The following is a 25,752-nucleotide window of genomic DNA, read 5'->3' on the forward strand; positions in this document are numbered from 1 at the left end:
TTTGTCAAGAACATATGTGTTTGCTTTCAATCTTTAAAACAAACCTTCAACAAAGTATTCACACTTATTTTTCTGTATGCAGGGGTTGGTCTGTATGAGTCGCATTTCATGTACATCGTTCAACACAACGACGGTACGGTCACAAATGGGTCGACGCTATGGGAATAAAACACCTAGCCCTTAGCCCGTCTTTCTTAAATGGTGTTGGACCTGTTGTCCGTTCTGGGCTTCTGCAGAACCATGTTGGTGCAACATGGCAGCCTCAAGCAGGTGGAAGAGGACCCTCTCCCTCTCCATGCCCTCTCCCCACGTAAATATAAAAGGCTCAAACGAAGGTAACTAAAACACAATGATTATTATTTTCATGGTATAATAGACTAATTAAAACATACTTATGAGTGTTATATATATTCTATTCCTGCCAAGTCCGTTCTCCGATGGATGACACTCGATTATACACACTGGACCTTTCAACAGTGAAATCGTGAAATCGAGACTGTTTATCACCAAAACTGCATTACCCACACTGCATCGGGACAGAGTGTGAGTACGGAAACGGGAAAGTTTCGTACTGTGGGGATAAAGTTTTCGCAGCCTTGTTGTGTTTATGTTGCACTCAAAGTAACTTTGACGTGTGTCTGCCTCATATGCGTTTGTGTTGACATCGTCCGTTTCAAGAAACCGAAGGTAAATATTGGTGATTTGTCTGACGTTTTAGAAGGATAAAGCCTGCTTCTAATATTTGTACGTTTTAATATTGCCACGCATTCGCTTCACCAGCTAACTGGCTAACGGATTAGCAAAGATCAGCAGCTAGTAGCTGTGTTGTGGGATTATGGTTTGAGACCGCCTGACGTGGAAAATATGTCGTTGCAGATTAAGAAAAGGTTTTTTGCTTAGAAAGACGAGTTAAAACACATTTTATGTCTGGGTGTTTCAAGATGGACGTCTGAAAGCCAGTCTGGCTACTAGGTTTGTTTTGAGAGCTTCAGGCGAACATCCCAGCCATGTATTGACATATTTCACATCTGTCTTTGTACTTTTTTGCCAAAGTTGATCGGATATCGGCCAACTACATTAACATTTGTAAAGAACACCGTTTCCTACGGGCTGAAGATGGCTTTAGACAATTTAAGACGTGTTTTAAAGGAGTAGTCATAACTAATCCAAATCCTTCAGAGCCAGAGACTATTCATCGCTATAAAATTAATGGCATGTCTAGTACTACGTACCACACCTAAAGTCTGACGACCATATGGTAAAAATAGCACTGCTCCGTAAGAGTATGAGAGTAAGAATCAGAATAAGCAAATATAAATTGTGAAGAAAGCTGAGAAGAATAGTAAAGGCAACCACTTTGTGTTGCTAATAAGCTATGGATGATATTTGCCATGCAAACATCTCCCCTTTTAGGAACGTTTTACAGAGCCACAATGAAATGTATTGAACTCTCAAAGGAAGCCTGTTTGTGGGTTCAAATTTTTTCTATCCAATAGCCAAAGGGGAGTACAGTGTAACAGCCATACAACCACCCTGTAGTTGTTACACAGAACCAAACATTGTCTCATGTCAAATCTTTTTTATCATGGGATTCCTCTGCTGTTCGCTCCCGTGTGCGTGTGTGTGTGTGTGTGTGTGTGTGTGTGTGTGTGTGTGTGTGTGTGTGTGTGTGTGTGTGTGTGTGTGTGTGTGTGTGTGTGTGTGTGTGTGTGTGTGTGTGTGTGTGTGTGTGTGTGTGTGTGTGTGTGTGTGTGGGGGGGGGGGGGGCGGGGGCATGTGAGTGTCATTCACAAACAGTTCATGTTTGATGTCCACAGAGAGCTGCACTGCTAACCATGGTCCCTGGTCCGGTTCAAATCGTCACTGTGTGCAAGGAGGACCACTCCTTTGCGTTGGACACTGAGGCTTTGGGACGAATCCTCCTCGCCCCGGAGATCCGAGACAAACATGTTGTGGTTCTGTCGGTCGCCGGAGCCTTCCGGAAGGGGAAGAGTTTCCTGCTGGACTTCATGCTGCGTTACATGTATAGGACGGTACGTTTCTTTGTGGTCCCACTGCAAATATTGAAAATATACTTGTGTCCTGCTCATCCTGTTCTGCTATTATACCACTGAAGAATTACAAAGGGCATGTAAATCTGTGTTTGCGTATTTTGAAAAGGCACATGTCTGGTCTCTCCATACATTTGGAGAGACCAGCCAGAGTAAGGTAAACCCCACCCTTCCCCTCCACACCCTCCAAAGCCACTCCTCTAAAAGACATTACCATCTCGCTAGCTTACGCAATAGGACTGCCTAGCCTCGTGAGAGACTCTGTCCATGAGCAATGAGTGCACTGGGTGTGTGCAGGTAGCCCTAGGCAGACTGACGGGTAGGCCATCCATTTGGCCGAATGAAATGATCAGAAGTGGTTATCACAGGTCTGTGACAGCCAAAGATATCCAATGTTTTTTGTTTTGTCAGAGCATTTGATTTATTGATTGCAGATGAGATCTAAAGAGAATTTCATCAAATAACAACAAAAAATGCCTCTAAAATGAATTCCCTGCCTTACCTTTAAATATACATGATTGTTTTCTTTAGTGAGGTCACCACAGTCAACCAGTATAAAATATATATTATTTTGAGGTCACTTGGTAACTTGTATAGGATAATTTAAAAATGTCAAAGATTTGTTTGTAGAAGTCTCCCTGGATAAAGACATTGATGAATAATGGATAAAGGTAAATGTATAAAAAAAATGTTTCTTTCTCAGTCGGATGAAAACTGGCTTGGAAAGGACGAAGAGCCTCTGACTGGATTCTCTTGGCGGGGCGGCTCAGAACCGGAGACGACCGGCATTCAGCTCTGGAGTGAGGTCTTCCTCGTCCAGAAGAGCGATGGAACAGAGGTACGTCAACGTGTACACCTGGTGCGACGGCTCAACCAGCAAAAAATGTTTTTATACAGTGGTAGGCATACATTTAGGCACCCATGCTAAAGTTGACTGAAAAGAGGAATAAAAAATAATCTTTTGGAAAATTTTCTTAATGCCTTAATTAAACAAATGAGGAAAAATCCAATCTTTAAGGACACAGATTTGCTTTGTGAATGAATAATGTATCGTAAGTAAATAAATGTTCTCCATTTAAAATACAGGGTACATAAGTATAGACACCCACCATGCCAATCTCTAGGTATGGTGAAGGGTATGTGATGATGTGGGGCTTTTTTAATTCCAAAGGCCTAGGTGACTTCATCAGGATGCATAGTATCCTGGATCCATGAAATAACTGGCTTTTAAAAAGAAAAATCTGCCTGCCTCTATGGGAATTTAACATAGGGGTGTCTATACTTATGCACCCTGTATTTTAATGGAGAACATTTATTTATTTACGATACATTATTAATTCACAAAGCAAATTGGTGTCCTTAAAGGTTGGATTTTTCCTCATTTGTTTAATTAAGGCATTAAGATCAATTTCCAAAAGATGTTTTTTTTATTCCTCTTTTTAGTCAACTTTAGCATGGGTGCCTAAAGTTATGCCTACCACTGTATATAACATTTTTGTTTTGCTTATTACTGACATGTGTTTCTATTACCGACATGCTTTTTGTAAGCAGGCTGTTAATAATTGCTTTTTGGCTAAAACATCTGTAACTGATAAATAGATAGGAATGTTATTTTGTTATCACGTGGAAAATAACTTTGTTTCAGCACGGCAAGAAAAACAATAAACTCACAATAGACGGAAACGCAGTGCACATAGTTCATATAATAACAATCCACACTCTAAAAAAGTACTGGTTTTTGGGGAGTTAAAAAGGTAATTATAAAAGGTCATCGTCTATCATCGAGCACCTTACCATACAAGGGTTGTATTACTGTATCAAAGGGTCAGTCCCTGTCCTGTCACTGCAAGCCTATTTTAGTTTATTTAGTTTACTCAGTATCTCCTATTGTCCATAGTAGTATAGTATAGTATTCATGTAGATCTATTTTTTATAATCCTGTTTATGCTGTATGTGTATGCTATGTGTGATGTCTTTAAAGCTACTGTGACCTTGAATTCCCCCTTGGGGATCAATAAAAGTATCTATCTATCTATCTAATTGAATTGCATTGAAAAGTCAGATGGCAGTGGGCCTGTAGGACCTCCAATGTTGCTCTGTGGGACACTGAGACACAACCAGTCTCTTGCCCCTTTGCCTGACCTGAGTGTTGTGGAGCGGATGAGTGGAGTTGTCCATAATGGCCAGCAGTTTGGTTGCCATCCTCCTCGCTACAATCACTCTGACCAAACGAAAGCCGGCCGGCAGACCGTGCTTTCTTAGGCAGTGGGTCGGTCGGTCTAGTTGGCACGCGATTTTAACGCCGCTGTACCAACACATATCCGCATGGAACGTGTACAGCATTGTCCTGTGTTCATTGAAGGACCAGAGCCTCCTTAGTAAATACAAACCTTAACATAAGAGGTTTTTTTTTAAAAACAAACAAACATTGAGTTTGGTTTTTAATGGAATTATCATTATTTTTTGAAAGCAATAAAATATTTGTCTGCAGGTGGCAGTGTTGCTGATGGACACCCAGGGGGCTTTTGACAACCAATCCACTGTGAAGGATTGTGCCACCATCTTTGCCCTCAGCACTATGACTAGCTCAATGCAGGTAATCAATCATGCATCATGTAATGATGCTTGATTATTGAAAAAGTGAATGGTGCCTGAAGTACCGCTCTATAATGTGCTGTTGCGCTAATGTGTCTCTTCTAGATCTACAATCTCTCCCAGAACATACAAGAAGATGATCTGCAGCAGCTTCAGGTTTGTTTAACCCTAGCAAAAGGAAGGACAACCCTGTCAATGAGATTGTTTGAGATACAATTGTGCTGGTAACTGTTAACATTTTGGTGGAGGAAATTGCCATTTTGTTTCCTAAGCCAGTTTCAGATGAGACAATGGATGCCATTCTAATTACTGTGCTTCAGTTCAGAGCGTAGGCAAATGATGGCAGCCTGCATGCTAAATGTGTTAGCACAATGCAAGACAGAAACGGCCAGTCTAGCTCCTGTGGAGTGAGCAAAATACAACTTAACTATAACTGGCCATATTGAAATAGTTTCCCTCAAATAGTGTATATCCCTTACTTTGCAAAATCTAGTTTATGGTCTACTTTTTATCCCTGTCCTTTGCTGACTTTGTTAGCATGGAGTTGGTGCATTTGTGTGTTCTTTCTTTACTTTTGTTTCCATACTCATACTAAAACTAACTGGTTATTTTAGGAATGGAATTTGTCCAGTTCTTCTGGTCTTTAAACTTGAAGTGATTGCTCAATATTCTTTAGGCGTTTCTCGATTAACCTGATGCAAATTGCACAAAGAAAATTCAGTACAAGTAGCCATTGAGTTATTTGTCAGTTACTCAACCACTCCTTTTGTATTGTAGCTGATAAAAATGTATACACAGAAAGTATTTTGGAAAGATGTGCATAACCCTGTTCGGCCACAAGGCCACTCCATTTCCACTGAATTGTTTGCTATTTTTCTAACAACCGCTGACTTATCTCTCCCGTACAGCTGTTTACAGAGTATGGACGACTTGCCTTGGATGAAATCTTTCAGAAACCATTCCAGGTGCGAAAAACCTCTCTACTTTGTCCCAAATGTTTCTAATTTTCCCCAGTAATAAAAATCTACCTGATATACTTAAACTAGATGCCATTCAGATGAGTGCCTTTTTTAGTCATGAATCTGAATCTATGGTGGATTTAGTTTCTTTGTAGTTCACTAAGGCTTTTCCCTCTTTCAACAGTCCTTAATGTTCCTAATCCGGGATTGGAGCTTTCCCTACGAATACAGTTACGGGCTTAAAGGTGGAAAGCAATTCCTTGAGAAAAGATTACAGGTAACGGTGTTTGCATTTGCAGTGAATCGAGCCATACAGAATATTTTTGCCAGCTTTCTAAAAGTATTATCATTTGGGTTTGATGAACCATGTTGTAAATTAAAATTATAAAGTGTGTAAGAAGTGTGACCCTCTCGGACACAGCCATCAACACTCCCCAAATCCACACGTACGTTGACATACGCTCTCTGTGTTCATCGTGATGAAAATGAAAACATGTCGCTCCATGGGGGAGGTCCTTGATGCGCCCAACAGATCGATCCCTGGGGTCCTCTGGTTCTCAGGATATTTTCGCCTAAATCTGCCAAAACTCTGCCATTTTTAAAACAGAATAATACCATAAGGTCTGGTCAGTATTAAGGACTATGTCCACACAATTGTGGCTCATTTGGGTTTACGGGTCAGACATGACAATTCTTTCAATGTTTTCCAAAACTTTTAAGGTACAGAAAAACTTTGCAGGTGTACATTATGGTTCCTTGAGGTCAAATAAGGCCCAAATACCAAGCTGTTAAGGTTGGACCATGAGTTAGCCCCCTTACTTTCAGACTTCATATGCTTCATAGACTTTGTATTTAATTGGACAACTCCCAGGTGTTTAGTTTTTGGAGTGGTTGTTATTAGCGTTCTTGCCCTATTCCCTTTCCCTATTAATCACAATAGTGTGGCTTGCTTTGCGACCACACTAATGAGAAAAAACAGGACCTAAGTTTGGAGCAGAGTAGAACGTTCACCAACTGGTTGGTGGAGATTGACAAAAACCTAGGATTTGACACTTATTTATATCTGCATTACGCTATTATTTAGTTCTGACAAAATAGCATATATAGTTATATGTTGAAGACCATTAAAGATATAGACGGTTAAGACTTGCACCATTTCGGGTGAACTGGCACCTTTTTACTGGCCCCTGTTAACTTCCTTCCTTCCTTCCTTCCTTTCCTTTAGGTCAAGGATGCTCAGCACGAGGAGCTGCAGACCGTGAGGGAGCACATCCACTCCTGCTTCACCGACATCTCCTGCTTCCTGTTGCCCCATCCTGGCCTGAAAGTGGCCACCAGCCCCTCCTTCGAGGGCCAACTCTATGGTCAGCCCTTAACTCTTATCTAACACTTATAATATGAGGAAGGGCCTACCATGCTCTGTGAACATGTTATATTATTGGTGTGATTATTTGCAATGCAATATTGTATCCGTGTGGTATGCTGATGCAAGCACACATCAGCATGTTTGCCCGACTGCTATATTTAATATAGGGGTCAGGGGCGCCCTGATCCAGCTATGCTATAAAGAAGCATAGCATACTTGCCTGCTTGAATATCTGCTTGATGGTCTTGCAGTCACACGTATTGTCTTCCAAAAATGCGGCCTCTAATTAAGAATTATTCGCCAAAGGTTATTTTAGTATATACAACACGTGAACACTCAAAAATAAACAAGATAACACTATTTGCCAGGATTTATTTGTTTTTATTAGCGTGACGAGACGACCGTCAACAATATCCCGAGTTTGAGATCTCAATCACGGGATATTGCCCAATATCCCGAGATAGCGAACCAATCAAATTGCTTCATCTTAGGAGGTTCACTTGTAGCATATACTAATACATATGATAAGTATTAAGTATTATTATTAAACGTATTATGACCGACGTGTTTTGCTAGATGTGGCCCCAGAGTTTAAAGAGGAGCTGACGAGTCTCATCCCGGCTCTGCTGCATCCTGACAATCTGGCTGATAAAGAGATCAACAGCAACAAGGTCACCTGCAGGGGCCTGCTGGAGTTCTTCAAGGTGACACCCGCTCTCTCGTAGACCTGCTGCTCAGTAGACCTCTGAAGAATAAGTCCCGCCTCCGAGGCTCCCGGTTCCCTCGGTCAAATGTGTATAGAAAATAGCATGGGGTTTTTGAATGATTGTACATAACGAACTCTGTAGGTGGCAAAGAGGTAAAAGCTGCGTCACGTTTTGAACTACACACTTGGCAGAGTCGTGCCGTCCGAAGTCATGCCGTGCGCAGATCCGCGTTAGCATAATACTTCTTCGTAATAGTTTACTACTTTAACGGCACAGACAATCCAAAACTTCAATAGAAACTAGATGGAAAAAGTGTGTTGTTCAAAACGTGACGCAGCTTTTACTTCTTCGCCACCTACAGAGTTTGTTATGTACGATCATTCAAAAATGCCATGTTATTTCCCATAGACGTTTGACCGAGGGAACCGGGAGCCTCTTCAGAGGAGCGGGACTTATTCTTCAGAGGTCAATCTGAATCGGCACTCTCAGCGCTGACATGGGGTGCTTCTGTACTTCCAGGCATACATCAAGATTTACCAAGGAGAGGACTTGCCACATCCAAAGTCTATGCTACAGGTGGGTTTCAATGGACATCGTTTGTTATTGGTTAAATTACTCGTACATTACTAATAAAGAAGGTAAGCTACATTACTCGTAAGCAACCAAGTAATGACCGGACCGGATTCTCCTGGGTGATTAAACTTTACACAAAAAGACAATACACAAACAGAACTGTGGGGTAACGGCGACTAGGAAGTCCTGAAATAAGTGAATGCTTTGCCAATCAATCAGCGTGGTCTGTGGTGACGTTCATATACATCGGCCACCATTTGAATAGGTTAGTGATTGATGGTTATGACCACAAACCACATGTGTGGTTTAGCTTTAAGAGGTCTACCTATGACTTCTACACATTTCCCGATTTGATCTCTTTACTAGAAATTATTTCAGAAAGTTCCACACCAACAAGGTATTTTTCCTTCTTTTTCTTTTTTTCGACAAATCCCACCACATGTTGGTACCATGTTTCAGGGTTCCATTTGATTACATCAGATTTAGAACTTCCAAAAAGGAACTCCTTTTTTTTAAAGGCTGAAAAAAAATGCAATGTATTATCATTATTACATCATAATCACCCTGTTTTTATTAACGTTATTATTTATTAACTACACATGACTCATGGCTTTTTATGACGTTCTTGTTCCAAAGGCAACGGCGGAAGCCAATAACCTGGCAGCTGTGGCCACGGCCAAAGACCAGTACTACAAGAACATGGAAAAGGTGGGTCAGTGGTTTGAGAAGTGAAGAGTGGAATGATTTATGTGTGGACAATATTGTACCGTTTTCTGTGAGATTATAAGAAATTAATTTAGCCATTATAAATTGGTCTTCTGTGGATGAATTACCCATGAGGAGCTTTGGAAATGGTAGTTATCTGGAATAAAGTCTGTAATTCAAGTAAGATATCTTTAACAAAAAAAAAGGCTGATTCTTAGGCAATCCTTTTGAGCATTTTAACTGACTTCATTAAAGTCTGCCTCAAATGAACAACATTTTTAGATAGTAGTCAAATCTTTTTTCTTTAAATGTGTTTACTGTAATCCCTATTTTTGGTCTCCATATAAAATTTAGTAATTGTCAAACTCTTTAAACCAAAGCGACATACTGTGAATCTTAAGCCCCTTTTACAAATAGTTCCAGTTCCATTACTTGGATAACATTGCAGGCACTGTTAGGGAATTACACTAGTTACACAGCTACATTTAGGAATATTTGTGTCTTGCACCCGTTTACACATGGCATAGCAATGCCAGGATATATCAGGACCTTTCTCATTTCCAGAAAAGTAGCTTGTTATGATAAACAGTCGCAGATTTCATATGCGTCTCATTGGTTCACTCACTCTACACTTGGATGGATGTATCCCTTATTTTGGAAACCGTCCAGAAACAAGGAGCTGATTTCAAATATGTCCATGTCTGGAATTTTGTCGGGTAAGACTGCATGTGTGAAAAGGGGTTTAGGTGCATTTAGGGATTAGGCATCTGCAGCCTTTTGAGTTTCAACTCTCCTGCAAACGAGTGATTGGGTATGGGTGTAGAGTGTAACACCGAGCTGTGCTCTGTGCCTCCGTCTCACTAGGTGTGTGGTGGAGACATCCCTTACGTCAACCCGGACTCCCTGGATGAGAAGCACAACTTCTTCTTCAGCGAGGCGCTCCACTCCTTCTCGTCCACCAAGAAAATGGGCGGGTCTGAGTTTTGTGAGCGCTACCGTCACCAGCTGGAGATAGAGCTTCAGGAAATGTTGCAGTCTTTCAGCAAACACAACCAAGTACATAAAACACACACAAATACGCACACACTCATGCAGTTGTTGCATTGCAGTGCAATGTTCTTTTTGAGTTTTTTCTGTGAATTCTGTGCGAAACAAAAGCAGGTAGTACTTTGCTAAAGGAAACATTAAAATCCACTGTGAACTCATCACCCAGTGTGTGCGTGTTGAGAATCCCCCCCCCCCCACAAATAATGAGTTTCTTCATGTATTTCCTTTTTTCCTTCTAGTCAAAGAATCTGTTCAGTGCCTTCCGGACGCCCGCAGTGCTGTTTGTCCTGGTTTGCTTCCTGTACGTGCTGTCGGGCATTCTGCTGTTTATCGGTCTCTCTACAATTGCCTTTACGTGTGACTGTGTGGTGGGACTGGCCATGGTCGCCATGCTCACCTGGGCCTTCATCCGCTACTCTGGCCAGTACCGGAGTGTCGGCAGCGCCATCGACCAAGCTGCAGGAGTCATCCTGGAGCAGGTGAGGGGCTTCAGCTGTCTTGGTAGTGGGTCATGGATTGGTAGTGGGTGTGGCCGGGATTCAGGAAGTTGCAAGGGCTGTTTATCAGTATTACACATATATCTATATCTTTTTTTTTATAAAAGGCCACAACCCAAAGCAAAATTTGTGTTAACCTTTTGTCACCCAAACTTTATTTAACCATCTTTAACGTTTATGTTATAATTGGTTCAAATTGTTTGAAACAAATATAACAAACCTTTTAATAGCGTTCTTCAATTATCCTGTGATTATCTTTGAACTTGTAAATGCTAGGTTTGTTCACAAGGGATTTGTCTACAGACTGGTTTAGAAGCCTCTAATGTAGACATGGTTAAGCACCACCAACGTGTAAATAGTTAATACTTGTTCTGCTTTGTTTTTCCAGGCCACCGATTTGGTGAATAAATCAAGAGGAACCAATGTCGCTCCAAAGATGAAATCCAGCTAGAGGGTCTCCCAACCTTCATAGTCCTGATGCAACGCAAGCAGTGCACAACACACACACACAGCACTTACATAGGCTTCTTCTTGCTTCCCCTGCAGGCAACCCCGCAGCAAAAAGTCCAGACTAAGTCATCACAGGGTGAAACTATGATGCTGATTCACCAGCATCTCTTCATATGCACAATATTTTACTCTTAAGAAGTCCTATAAGGAAAGAGATCAAATTCCTGTTCAGTACAATAACCCGCGGTTGTTGTTCCTTACTGCCCTTCTTGTACATGTTTACATTGGTCTTTACAGACAACCCTGTCTACGTACATCTTTCAGCACAAGCAGTGAGGGGTTTGGACCTTTCTATTGAATGCATGGGACCATTTGTTGAGGACCATTGATGCAGAACAATTTGATAGAACATGCTCGCTTTAATTCCATTACATACTCATTATTTTGTTGCTGTAGTTTCCAAGCTTGGTGGCCTTAAATGCATTCCAATCCCTTTTCGATTATTTTTGAAATGTTTGACTTAAATTCCATTTTCTATATTATTAACTTTTGAAATGGAAACAAAGCACTTTTGTATGTGTTTCGTATAAACGACTATGCTGCTTTAACTAAATAAATATGCAAGTCTGAAATGGCTTTCATGTAAAATGGGTTGTTTTAAATCTGGGGACCCCAAAGATGACGGCTTAGTTGCATACTAGACTGTCTTAAAGCTTTCCAGTCAGCCAAAGAGAGCGTTTGGAACGGTATGTTTCTAAGCTACATATTCAGGAACGTCTTTTGCTCTATACATTTATATTAATAAAACATAATGCTGTTGAGAAAAGGTTTTATCCATGTGTAATGCAAAAACAACATTGTATTTGTTTACTTTCATTTAATAGCAATGTAAAATTCCTGTTCCATAACTAAATATTTTCACACCAATCAGGACCATTGTTTCATTCTTCAGAGATGTAGGTGTATGAGTAACTTTTGAACAAACCATTTGAACAAAGGATTGACACTAACCGATTAAGTGATGTTGACATCAGTAACCTTATAATATTGAGCAGTTCTCTTGATATTTCACTTGCATGTATCTTCAATTTGTCTAAGATATTAGCATAACATTTGCATTCAAATAAATCTCTTCTATGCATGTTGGTAGATTTCTGTAAGAGTAAATTGGCTTTATGTAATTTATTTTCAATATATATTTCACTATATAATTCATTATCAGTCATATATTCAATAATGTTAAAATCGAAAGAGTATTTTAAGAGGTATTTTGAGAAAAAGCTTCAGTTTGCACATTTTATGTTCTCCATACCAGATAACGTTGACCAAATTTTCTCTCTACATCTCCATTGCTTTTTGCGTTCTAAAAGTAAAGTCATCAAATATCGCATATTGATTGTTATCTTTTACAGAATGTTGGCCCAGGATTTAATTATTTGAAAGCTTTTATAAAATATTAAACCCAAGGGATATTGCCTGCGTCTGGTGTTTTTTAATTTTTAACTGTTTTTAAAAATGTTTTTAATATAAACAAAAATCGAAACGTTATTAAGAAGCTATTTTTCATTTATATTATATATATATATATATATATATATATATTTTATATAAAATATAAACCACTGTTTAAAAAGCTCAATAAAAACATAAACCCTTATGTTTGGAGGGAAATTAACGACTCATCATCCACTCCCTCTCAATATTTCTCACGGGGTAATGTTTCCATCGCCCAGTGCAGCAAGGTCGCCAATTTCTGACACAAGATCAACATATCAAGGCACATATCAACATCCATTTAGCCAATCAGCGTCCTTTTTTTCCACAAGAAAAGTCAGTCAGTGGCTGAGTAAGGGACACCTATTGACATTGACAATGATGTCCTCATGACACAGGATTACAGTGTTGAGAGTTATTTTAACATGTAATTTGCCACCACCACACACGTGTTATAAGAATCCGAGCTGCCCGGAGAGCTTGTCCCTCGTGACATCAAAGTGTCACAGAAAAGGCCCTGAATGGCGGTCTTATTTAAGTAAACTGTGTTACAAGGCATGAACTATTACAAAAAATATATATACAAAAAGATTTTTCCGTCTTTCAATGTCTTTTCATACTGCTCGTTTCTGAGCACTGGGGATGGCACGATTATGTAGTGTATCGTGCTACTTTACGGGGATTGGCTGTCAGCCCCGCAAGCGACTGATTCACGGAAATGTAAATCACCTGTGGGATCCGTCGAGAGGATCAAAATCAAAGACCATATTGAGACTGAGAGAGGTATGTGTTGTTGGAGCTATTTTGTTATAAACCTGTCTTTTCTTTTGGGATTTGATAGTAACTCTTGCCTTTGTGAGTGTCAATGAGCCGCGGTTAGCCTAAACGATTACACGGCCACTACACGTTCTGTGCAATGGCCTAATCTTTTAACTTTATAATCAATTTTTTCTTTCCTTCGATTTAGAATAACATGTTGGGAAAATGCAGATTTGGTAAATACATTTTCAGAAGTTTCTTGCTGTAAGGGAGCCCCAGTCGTTCCTTTTTATTATCCGTTTCCGTTGATTTATATTGCTGGTGTCAACTTGACATCATTTTATTTCTCAAATAAACCATCAAGTGTTTTTCATGGATCTAGATTATTAAAGTAGGGGCCCACAAAAATAATCTTGCTTAGGGCCCCACAAAAGCTAGATACGGCCCTGGTTGTGACGTGAGCGTGTGCAGTTGGGTTTGCGGAAGGCTGCAATAATAATGCACGTCGGATGTATGTTATAACTCCCTGTTTCCCCTTCCCTGTATGATTATATGCGTTTACTCCCTTCTTCGCTTTTCGCTCGATTCATGATATGGCTTCATTGTCTGTTCGCGCATTGATCTCTCGAGTGAAATCTGCTTTGGTGAAATTTGTGTCCCTTGTTTCCTTATATGGTGATCGGCGTCGTGGCCCGCCTTGTTGCCAGGCGCGCGCACCGCTGCCGCTGCCATTTACTTCCATATTTGGAAGTGAGTGAAGTTTGGAGGGTGGGGAGAGGGCTAGAGAGGCGAATGAGCGAGTGAGAGTATTTGCTCCGTTACCTTTTTTATGCACTTGTCTGCAGAATATTGGTCAAAAAGGCATGGCATTTTGCCAGGTCTCAGGCGTATACCGGCATCTTCATTAATAGTTTGAGTTCTGAATCTTGCCAACCATGTTTGATTCTCAAATGATCAAACGATAAAGTAATACAAAATATCATGAGGAAAACAGTATTTTATATTAAGCGTATTAATTAATACGATATAAACAGGAATGTCCCATATATTTGAATCCACCAAGGGTTAAGCAGTTTTAAGCAAGAATGTTTTGCTTTACAAACTATTTTAAGCTTTATTAATAAAAACATACAGGCGTTCCATTTGAAGAATATATAAACGTATCCCAACCGTACCATTCTGGTATGTCCAAAGAAGAGTTACAATTTATTGTACATCTTATCCTAAAATAATACTTATTGTATAATATATAAATGTAATTGCAGCATCTTATAAAATATGTCGTAGTCATTATCGATTATCAACGGTATATGGTATTAAACAAGGGACAGTGTTATTCATTGCCGTCATAATTATATAAGTAATTAAAGAAAAATATTAAGCTCCGTGCCATGTTAAATATTTCTAAACTATATTTAAAAAAAAAAGAAATGCTGCAAGGAATCAATCGGACAATTATCTGACATTTTGCGCGTTCACTGTGTCCGCGTGTGCGCGCATTGAGGCGCGTTCATACAGGGCATTCAGTGTGTGAGCGAGACCGACTATTCATCATAGCCCATTCAATTCTACAAAGACGCTGACCAATTCAGAGCGACAGCCATGGTACGTTTTACACCGATTTCAACCAAATATTCTGTACTCCATCTGTTGTATAGGTACTGAAGACGTTTCGGAAGAGTCTAAGCTTTAAAGTAAGATTGGTATAAGAAAGATGGCATTCATTTTGGTCATCAAAATGGCAAGCCGGCCAGTGTCCAGACACCCAGTGTCTTTGGTGCAGGAACTGCTAGCGTCTGAGCTAAGCACTTAGCATCAGTGACGGATGGCGTTCGGACATCGATATTCGACAAATCGGGCGTTTTCCCCCGTTATACTTGTCGTTATGGAGAATACTAGACACTGGTTTTGTAATATTCACGCCTGTCGTCTTGTATTTACGAAAAAACGGGACTAACGGGCCAACCGCCTGGCGCCATTTCCTTCCTCTCGGGTCTAGCCGACAAAAGCGACCTGAAGGGCCTCTCCTGTTCCGCTCCTCGCTCCTCCAGCGAGCCCCTATTCTTTCCACCCCCCCCCCCCCCCCAACCCCCGATCCCGATCCGCATCCTGTCCCCGGGGCTAGGGCCTGGGCAGGTGCATGGATGGGCCTGGTCCCCCGCGCCCTTGGGGCTGTAATTTCGGCGTGCGAAGCGCCACCATTCCGCCCCTCGTCTGTGCGCCTTGAGGCTGCCATTATCGAGGCGGAAAATGACACCCGCCGCTATGGCTGATGTTAGCTAGCCTAGGTGGCAGTGATTTTCTGCTTCTTTGTCTGCGTACGGCATCCGGTGAAGGGGGGAAAATGTCTTGTTTTTCCCCCCACGATCGAATACATGTCATGGTTGGGGACTGCGGACGCCTCGAAAAGGCATCGCGTAAAGTTATCGAGTCGGTCAGGTGATAAATGGAGCGGGATTGTGTGACTTGGCGGACCGTAATGCGGACCGAGGTTCTCCTTATATAGGAAGCTAGCGCACATGTGCGGCGTACTGCGTTCATGGCCCCACCCTGAATTTGGTGCAAAGACCGTTCTTGTTGTTGACGTGTATTATTGATTGCAGTGGTTGGGGATACATTCTGTGGATAATCGTGTGGTATACGAATGAAGCCCCTTTTCTACGATGTTTGTATATAAAAAAGCTTCTTTTTTTTTTTTTAGAAGGATGTCCATTATATCTCCCTCATCCCATTGGGTTCCGCTAGCCGAAGCTAACGGGCCTTTCATACGTACTTACCGGCTGGTACTACGCATCTAATTTGTAGACGGAATGAAAGCCACAAGATGCAATCGAGTCATGTGAGGTTTTTTAGCATTGGGGGATACGAATGCATTCCTCATGCGCTACAGATAAAATATCACACTTAAGAAATCATCCGTTCTTCATTATGTTAATCCTTTACAGAAGCACTTGTCTTTTTTTGTTGGTCATCCTTGTGACAGAATCACATTAAGTGATGGGAGTTTACATGTAAAGTATACGGTTATGGTAAGAATTGTATAGACTCCTTCTAGTGTAATTATTATTAAACGCTCTGGTGCATTTTGGACGTCATTGTCACTTATTTCCGTTCCGTCTCTTCACGTTATATTTGGAATCGTTTTTTTTTTTTTATGTAGATGGTTTGAAGTTTAATCTTCGTGACTAACGGAAGGCTTTTTGCTAGAACAAAAGTTAGAATTAGGTTAATATTAAAATGCTCTTGTCTCTTTTGTTACACATGGTCTATTAGGAGTTTTAGTTCTCTTGAATCCAAGGAGTATTGCTGTACGTGTAAGGTCAACATATTAATATTATAATTATTTCTGTAACTAACCCTTTATTAAAGTCATGTATAGAAGGGTTGCAATGGGCTATCTCTGTAGTAGGCTTCATTGATCGGTACCTACAACTCACTTCGATTTTCTTTTTAACTGAGCTGTAGCTGTTCTGATGTAGCTGTTCTGCATGCATAGTGACTCGACACGTTTTTTTTTAACTGCAACCTACATGACTGCCACCTCCCGTTTTTTTTAACTTCCCTCTCAAATACAGCATTAGTCACCCTATAATTCTGAACGCATTTAGTATTTCACCAAAAGTAATACCTACAGCTTAAGTAATTCTACCTACCGTCTTAAATATAATCTTTAATCAACCCACCTTGAGCAAACATAGCTACCAGCCCACACCTTCTGCAGGCTCTCTGCCAAAGTGGGTCACTTGGTAAACGCATGTCAGTCGATGACGCGCAGCACTTTTCTTGAATGCTCTATTGATTTTCAGCCTTCTCTGTAGGATGCCAGTGTTGACCTACGCTCCCAACTATTTCTTGGGATGACTGTCATTTCCCCCATTCTCACCATTTCCTGCTTGGTGGGAAATCTAGTGTTTGGCTGAGACTCGGTCCTGGTGCCTAGGGTTTAAGAAACATGGTGTGATATCTGTTGACGGGCCTTGCAGCCTCGTAGAAATGGCTCGCCCCGTCTCCATACTGTCAGGGTTTGTGTTGTAGTGGAAATGTCCCCAAAGGGTAATGGTGAGTCATCTCATTGGGTAGATGTGACTTTGGGAATGTGACTTTAGTTACGTTTCAACAATGCCCAATTGTCAGTTAGTCCTGCATTCTTAAACTAATGCCTAGCCGCAGCCATGCCCTGAGGCGCTTCCCATTGGCTGCAATGTCGCGTGACATTTTGATGTTCACTTGAATGTGGATAATGTTATTTATTAAGAGTTTCTACCTGCCTGGCGTTCTAATCAACATACGGACACACCCGTTTCTGTTTTCTATTACGCACCAATATTACATTTGGACTTTGGCACTGATAAGTGGACGGCCAGATTACTACTTTGAGGAAATTGTACAAGTGTTAAGTGAGCTATGTTGCTCTTGAAGTATGAAGCTATAGTTGGGATTGGTACATTTGAGTGCGTACTGTTATTATTCTGATATATTCTGACATCTGAAGTGAGCACTATTTTAAATATTGTGAGCAACAACTTGGAGCTTCACCTTTCAGTTATACATATCAGTTCTTGTGAGGAGCTGTGAGATTAGGTCACATGGTTTCCTCAGAGGCCCATGTCCAATTTCCTGGTTGGACTTTTTTAACTACTTCTGGTTGGTTGATATACTAGGTTTTTTTTGTTAACCTTTTTAGTCAAATGCAAACAGTGAAGCAATTTCCATAACGTTTTGGCTGCCAGATCATGAAAGGGGTCATGTCATCTTAGACTTTCTATAAAATCTGAGATGGAAGGGTGAAATTGAGAATAGAATTGATTATCATGTAAGCAAACTTGATTAGTTGACTACTGCGTTAGCCTGACCACAATCAATGTAAAACCCCAAATGCATTCACCCCACTGATGTTTCCCGGAGTAAATTATTTATGCATGACTCTTTTCATTGTGTCAACTTTATTACCGTAGGTTGTATGCACACCGGTTAAATATTAACTGACTAAAGGTTGTAAAAATGATGGGATGAGGTTTGGCAGTTGAACCCAAGAAAATGCAGGCTAACATGTGTCAGTTTCGACTTGTGTATTTTTGTTTGACTCATTATATTTTATATGGATTAGCTGTTCCACTCCAACGCGACGGCGAGGGATGGGCCCAGCGTTTGTACTGTCTGATAATGAAGGCTTTCTCTCCGTACAGGCCTCCGGTGTCACAGTCACAGATGACGTTATCGCGGTCTTCAATGACATGAAGGTGCGCAAGGCACAGGCGAACGAGGAGGAGAAGAAGAAGAGGAAGAAGGCCGTCCTGTTCTGCATAAGCCCCGATAAACAGAACATCATTCTGGAGGAGGGCAAGGAGATCCTCTGCGGGGACGTCGGCACCACGGTCAAGGACCCCTACCTGGAGTTTGTAAAGATGCTCCCCAGCGATGACTGCCGCTACGCCCTCTACGATGCCACTTATGAAACCAAGGAGACCAAGAAAGAAGACCTGGTCTTTATTTTCTGGTGAGAACACGGGTCTGTGACACAAGGGTTGTTCAATTGGATCCCATTCATTCGGTCTTCACCTGTGTCTTACGGTTGTATTGCATTTCTTTAACTTCCATAGGGCCCCAGAAACCGCCTCCATGAAGAGCAAGATGATCTACGCCAGCTCAAAAGAGGCCATCAAGAAGAAGTTTTCAGGTGATTATAGAAAAAGATTTGAAATATCAAATATATGTATTTACTGTTATTGACGTTCTATTGTTACTGTATAGGAGGTGTTGAAAGTAGCCTGGTCCTGCCTGTCTATCTAGGTGGGACTTAAAGGCCCTATTAGAGTATGGCCTTTTGCTTTAAAGAGTAGATATGAAGCCGAGCCATGACCGACAGCATCTTCAGCCAATCCGGTCCTCGTACGGTTGCCAACAGAGCTGATGCATCTTTCCGATTCCAAATAAAGTTTGCTCGCGTCTTTTCTTTTGATTCAAATCCAACAGTGCAACATTGAAGTTGGGAAATTTGCCGATTGAACTTTATCACTGATGTATAAAGTAAGGCGTCCTTATTAATGCCATTTCAAAATCTCAAATGCATGTTTCTTCCATAAGGTTGCAGACATTCAGTGTAGAATAAGATGAAGGTTGGAAATCCTGCTTTGTTAATAAAGGCAGAATTTGTGAATGACCTTTATTCACCATTGAATTTGTTTTGTTGAAATCAAAACCTCAATTGAATGCCAGATCAAAGATACTGTTCGTTTTGTTCTGCCAAATTAGCCCGATGGTCTATTGTGCACAAAGCTCAGGCTACATAAATGAAAGGAGGAGAAATGCTGAGAAACGATGCCTGTGTCCTCAATCTGGCCACGGGCTCTTCCCCTGATGAACGTCCTTGTCAAATGACCCTGTTGGAGGCAAACGATAGCCGGATACAATGCTGATTTCAATAATTCCTTTCGGCTTATAAAATCTTAGGCTGCTGACACAAAGTTGGAAAGCTTATTAATATCATATTTCATCTCTGGTCTATGGCTCAAACATGTCTAGTCTTATACTGGATATGTTAATGTATCATATGAATGAAATCACTGTAGTGGTCCCAGACCATACAAAACCTTTTAAAATGTAGCATGAACTGTGCTTGAGTCTACTGGTCCACAGGCTCTCTGATATTTAGATTTTATAAAATAAAATCTGTGCAGTGAAGTGGTTTAAAGATTAGGCCATTGCGCCATGCCTGTTGCGTCACATTAGAACCCTCCTCCTTGAACAACCGCAACCTCTGATTGGTCCGTGAGCTGGTCCGTCTGAGCAACCGGTGATGACAAATCACAGAACTTGTGCAAGGAAAGGATCATTTCGACACATCACATGTGAAAGCATCCTATAAAGGGAAACGTCCTATGGGCTGTTGTGTTCCATGTATAGATTAGGGGAAGAGAGGCTTCCTGTTTTTAGAGCTAAACGACACTATGGCTTTCTTCATTCACATTTTTGTAATTGCTCTTGAATTCGGCCAGAGCATTTCATGGAAAATTAAGATTATTTTGTACAGTACTGTAATCACATTAATACCCAGAACCGGACTAGTATTGACTGGTCAGAACAATAAAATGCTCACATATATTGGTACATGCATCTTGATTGAGTATATTTCTGTTGCCTAGCAACTACTCAACCCTACTGCTCAACGTTGATGTCGTCATCTGCTCTGAAGGGGGTGGACCGTTGGACTACTGTCCGATGACTCTCACTATTCTATATATTTTAAACCTTTCCTTCCAATGGGAGCACCGTGCAACTGCTCCTCCATGCTATAACTTTAAGCAAACATGGTCCTGTTGTGTGTTGTCGTTTCTGCTACGCACACTGACCGATGCAACTCACGGCTCGTCAGGTTGGGACCCGCCTAATCCAAAGATGCATATCGTAACATGAATCTTTGTCTCTTTTCAGGTATCAAGCATGAGTTGCAGGCAAACTTTCTGGAAGAGATCAAGGACCGGCGCACACTGGCGGAGAAGCTCGGAGGGTCCGCAGTAATAACCCTAGAGGGAAGCCCGCTATAAATCCAGGCTTCCACCGAGGCCACACGTCTGATGGGTTTAGCTGTTCATTCCAGTATAGTTGGCGCAGGGGCAAAAGCAGATCAGGGATCATTTTGGGAGGTGGGGGGCTTTTGGGGAGGGATAGTTTGGGTGGGAGAGGGTTGAAGTGACAGTTTAAAAAACGACTAAATAAATCCACAATGGCAGGCTGTCATTCCAGTTCACACAACATAATGAAGATGAACAAAATATGTGAAGGAAAAAAAAAAAAAGTAATTCAAGTGAAGGATGATGACTTAAAATATACACATGATTTAAATGTTTGAAGGGACGAACAACTGTTAAAGTCCAACTATTAATCCCTGAAAATTAACTGTTCCAACTACCTTTTTTGCCAAACTTCTAGTTAAGTTTTACATGTGTGTAGTTGAGGCTAGATGTAGAACAAACCAATTTTATCTTTTTTTAATTGCACAAAAGTATCAAACTCTTATGGGGAACAGCTGAATTCTATATATATATTTTGTTTTCTTTTCAAACCATGCAAATTCCAAAAAACTTGAGTGATTCCATTTTTATTTGCAATTCCCAGTTTAAAAATAGAAGGCATTTCGTGTAGTAAACAAGACCCATTCCATTTACTTGTTCAACTGAGTGGATTGAAAGTCTCAGTGGTGTTCTGACGGTCAGATGGGAAGCGACGGATATGAAGGGCATGTGTTCAGACTGAATATTGAAGGATGTTTTGTATCGTCTCCTTATCTCTAATTAAAAAAAAAGCACTAAACAAATTGCTTTGTCTTTGTACTTTTTTGCCCTACTTCCTTCTCATTCTTTAATTCAATCCACTACTAGAGATTAGTCTTCTTGGTAGTTGGATGTTCCAGGCAAACTACTAGGAACCCCCTAATGGGTCTGTGTTTTCCTTGGCTCATGCATCATTCTCACCTTTTTCACCCCAAACCAGTTTGCATGCCTGATGTTCTGTCTTGAGGGAAATGGTAGTAACACTAAAACATTGAGTACTTGTAATAGTAATTAATGATATTGTGTGCTTGCTCTTCAGTGAGTTTTGCGTAGAATGTGCCGATGATGATTCCTGGACTTTACTGGTTGTAAAACCGTTGGTGACCACACGGTGTCACCCTACACAATTCCAGAAACCGGAATCGAATCACTTGCAGCCAAATACATACAATGATTAAAATCGTTTTTATTAAAATATATCTATAAGCCTTTACAAATAAGATGTAACCATCTCACTAGAAACTTGCTTCGTTGCCAGTAAGGACCTTGTGGATAGCCAATTCCAAACACATCTTTCTGTGTCTCCATACATACCAAAATATTAAATGAGTGACCACCCCAATGAACACATTTAAGGAGCAACAGTTAAATTTGAAAGGCTGACAGCGTCCAATTTCTGCAACCATATTTGGAAAAAAAGTGTCAACGTGGACCGGTGTGGGCACAAGAAAGGAACCAGTGTTCTGCACGTTCCTTCTAAAAAGTGGTACTTTTTTTTAATAAGGTGGAAATTCTGACAGCTTTGTTAATCCACCAGTCAGGAAAATGGCTGTTAAGACTTCATCATTAGCAGACATGTTAAATAACACAACCAGAGGGTCCACTGTTCTTCCTCAACGTCAGAAATCCACATTCCACTCAGTCAACAAAATCCACGGCGGTCCTCTCAGTCGTGACTGCAGTCCAGCTGGTTCCCGTGCACCCAGTAGCAGATCTGAGCAAACTTGAGCGGCGTGAATCTCACCGCCACGTTGTAGTCCCGGTTCTCCCCGTCGATCTCCAGCCACTGGTGTCCCGAGAAGATCCCGATCACTTTCCTCTCCCACCTCTCCAGGGTACTGTCCCACACCCGCCCGTACACCCCCGAGCCACTGGCGCCCGGTCTGGCGTCGCAGTGCTGGTAGATGAGGTCGTTGGACTCGTCCTCCACGGGGCAAAACCTGTAGACCAGCTCCCCGGGCCGGTCGCTGTCGAAGCCGGAGAAGTGGATGCGCTTCCCCGCCAGGTCGTCGGACGACGGCGTCACGGCCAGACGCATGAAGGGCCTCCGATGGGGCCAGCGCAGCTCCAGCAGGGCGTAGTCAAAGTCCATGCTGACCTCCTGCGGACCCTGGATCCAGCCTTTGGGCACGCGGGTACGCTTCACCCTGACCCAGCGCACCAGGGGCTTCCTGGGGTCCGAGTGGTTCCTACCCGGCCGGGTGCCGTTGACGTAGGGCGGGGTCAGGAACCCCACCCGGAGCTTCCGCGCTCCCTTGACGTAGTCCTTCCCGTCGTGGACGCAGTGGGCGGCGGTCAGCACGTGGCGCTGGGACACCAGCACGCCCGTGCAGCCCGTGGAGATGCGCACCGCCGTGGAGAAAGGGTAGTCCAGCAGGAAGTTCTCCCCGCGGATGTTGAAGCGGCCGTCGGCGCCGTAGATCTGCCGCCTCACGCGCTTGCTCCGCCCGGCTCCGACCTGACGCCTCGGCCGCCTCTTCTTTGGCGGCGGCGGCGTGTGGGGGAAGAGGCGCGCCCCGCCCTCCTCCTCCTCCTCCTCCTCGCCCTCGCCGTCCACGTCCACGGCGGTGAGCGTGCGAGAGCCGTCCGAGTAGAGCGTCTCGAAGGCCAGCTTCTGGCTCAGGTCCTGTCGTGGGGCCTCCTGCTCCGCCCGGTGGAAGCAGCTGGCGTTGCAGCGGGTGCTGAAGTCCAACTGGGTCTGGGCGCTGAAGCGAGAGCGGGCGAGCCTCGTGGGCGAGTGGGGCACCAGCGAGGGGCCGTGGCCCGCGTGGGGGTGGGGGTGGGCGTCGGTGGGGGGGGGCAGGGCCGCCTGCGAGAGGGGGAGGCAGAGCTGTAGCGTCAGCAGCCAGGTGAAGAGGTGAGCCAGGGGCGCGGTGCGGTGGGGTGTCGCCATGACGACGGAAGACACTGGGAACAGAGTTAGGGAGGGCGGAGAACATACCGTCACTTTAAAAGGTCCAGGATCTATGTCGCGAAACCTTTTGGATTGGGTTACTGTGTTGAGTCCCTTGAACCGTTTCACGGTGATCATTTCTACATGCTTGGTAGATTTTATAATGTTTGCGAGTGACACCAGAAGCACTCGATGTTTTGTGATGTAATGCCGTCTCATTAAATCTGGAAACAATGGTCCCCTTGTGGTCTGGGGTAAGGGTTGTCTAGGAAATAGGACTTTACCCAAAACAATTTTGAATATTTGTTACATTGTTTGTGTACAATAATATTACACATTTGGGCCATATTATAGAATGTATACATATTCTATACAATAGGTTCAATACAAATAAAAACGATAATCCAAGTTGGAACAGTTACAGTCGGACCAGTGTACTAGGCCACTATGAACTGAATGTGCTTTCTCTTTTAACAGAGCAGATGGTTTAGAGCGGTGTTTGGGTTGAAAACAGAGATATGGTCTATGGTGATATTCAACCCTGTCTGGAAGAATATATGTACCCTGAGGCAGGGAACATGGCACCAACAGAGCAGGTGTTTAGGAGTGAATAGGGGGTTAAGGCAAGTCAAGGCAAGGCAGCAGAAGAGATACAGCATTAGATACAAATACAAGGTTGGGCCGTTTATATGGCTCCAGTCATTCAAGAGTCAAACAATAAGCAGAAATGCCTTCATCAAACAGTGGAGAATCATAAAGAAATGAAGGGCTTTAATGTTTTGTTGAGAGCTTCCAAGTTTCTTGCATGGTCATAATTCAGAAGGGTGGACTTTGGAGGACTTATCTGAAATCATTCCTCATAAATCTCAGCGCTGGAGTGTCAGCAAAACAAAATTAAAGTTGTGGTTGAAAAAGGAAAGCAATGCGAAGTCGCTGGAGCACAAAGCGTACACTGTCGCATGAGCCTGGGAAATATGTGACCCTGATATCACCAGGTTTCAATGTCGTTGACATTACTCTGGCGAGCAGATGGCTGCTCTTTTATTAATGAAATATGTAGACATGCCCCGTCAGATCATCTGCATATTATGCGACTACATAGATACAGTTTAGAGTTCTTGGGTTGGTTACTGGGATCATTCTGAGAATCCAGGCTGTTAGTGCCAATGTGATGCTTAAAGGTTTCAAACAAAGGTGAAAGTTGAAAGCAAGTCTATTTCATCCATTTTGATTTATTTAATTGGTATACTAATGAGTCTATAAAGATTAACTGAGGAACATAGGTGTATCTAGTAATGTGTGTGGGTGAATCATAGATCAGGTGTGAATGTACAGGTCCCCTGTAACTTGCTATTCTCGAATACATTTAGAGCAGTGTTGCACCATCCATTTGATCATTTGAATTATTTAATCTAAAGTAAACCTGTGCTATGAATGAAAACCGATGTTAGAGCCCTCCTGGGCACCAACTGACACATCAACTACGTGCATATGTAACGCTGGTCCCTGTCTTCTGAGTTTACCGTTCCTAAAGACAACATAGACTGTTTACGTTTCTCCGCCTCTATTGTGATGCAGAATGCCTAAGTGATCTCTGAGCAGCGCACCTCACGACACACAATTCTACTACAGACCACATAAACCACATTTAGCCTAACAACAAGTATGGAGTCAACAAACAGGATTAAAAGGATGCTGTATTTACACATTACCTCTAAACGGGGATGAAAGCCGGTGTTCACATCCCAGTCGCGTGAACTTTCCACACACTTTGTATCAGAATTTGCCAGGTTTTCAACATGTCTACTGTGTGACGGATAACTATTCCCGTCGTCTATATATTTGTCCAAACGAATGACAGATCACACCTCTAGTAGTCCGTGCGTAAAAGGAAGCCAGATGCCAGGGTGTAATTAACGTGCCTATCCCGATTCGGGTCCCCCGAAACCTGTTCAGTTGAGAGGCGCAAATAAATATCTGTCTGAAAAGACTTTCCTCTCTCCCTCCCTCCCAGTGCTGGTGCCCCGCCTTCGCCTGGCTACTGAATCGGTGACTCTCTAAACGGGGATGAGCGAGGACAGACATGATGGCCCTCAGTCTCCAGCA

The 25,752-nt window shown here is 42.3% G+C and overlaps 3 protein-coding genes across 3 annotated transcripts; 2 read left to right on the plus strand and 1 right to left on the minus strand.

The window, feature by feature from the left end:
• Window positions 1–562: 562 nt before the first annotated feature.
• Window positions 563–12,385, plus strand: atl3 (atlastin 3). The gene is made up of 14 exons (XM_084469430.1): window positions 563–687; window positions 1,818–2,033; window positions 2,755–2,889; window positions 4,543–4,647; window positions 4,752–4,802; window positions 5,555–5,611; window positions 5,790–5,882; window positions 6,831–6,969; window positions 7,548–7,675; window positions 8,198–8,254; window positions 8,888–8,959; window positions 9,821–10,012; window positions 10,243–10,482; window positions 10,889–12,385. Exons 2-14 carry the CDS (start codon window positions 1,836–1,838, stop codon window positions 10,949–10,951), a joined length of 1,530 nt encoding a protein of 509 aa, XP_084325556.1. The 5' UTR covers window positions 563–687; window positions 1,818–1,835; the 3' UTR covers window positions 10,952–12,385.
• A 2,303-nt stretch (window positions 12,386–14,688) lies between these two features.
• Window positions 14,689–21,517, plus strand: cfl1 (cofilin 1). Its single transcript, XM_084469569.1, has 4 exons — window positions 14,689–14,808; window positions 18,390–18,700; window positions 18,804–18,880; window positions 20,635–21,517. Exons 1-4 carry the CDS (start codon window positions 14,806–14,808, stop codon window positions 20,745–20,747), a joined length of 504 nt encoding a protein of 167 aa, XP_084325695.1. The 5' UTR covers window positions 14,689–14,805; the 3' UTR covers window positions 20,748–21,517.
• A 466-nt stretch (window positions 21,518–21,983) lies between these two features.
• Window positions 21,984–25,582, minus strand: prss23 (serine protease 23). Its single transcript, XM_084469459.1, has 2 exons — window positions 25,359–25,582; window positions 21,984–23,660 (listed from the first exon to the last, which is right to left on the minus strand). Exon 2 carries the CDS (start codon window positions 23,644–23,646, stop codon window positions 22,420–22,422), a length of 1,227 nt encoding a protein of 408 aa, XP_084325585.1. The 5' UTR covers window positions 23,647–23,660; window positions 25,359–25,582; the 3' UTR covers window positions 21,984–22,419.
• Window positions 25,583–25,752: the final 170 nt, after the last annotated feature.

The sequence above is a fragment of the Micromesistius poutassou genome, assembly GCF_964030765.1.
Source record: "Micromesistius poutassou genome assembly, chromosome: 6".
Taxonomy (NCBI): Eukaryota; Metazoa; Chordata; class Actinopteri; order Gadiformes; family Gadidae; genus Micromesistius; species Micromesistius poutassou.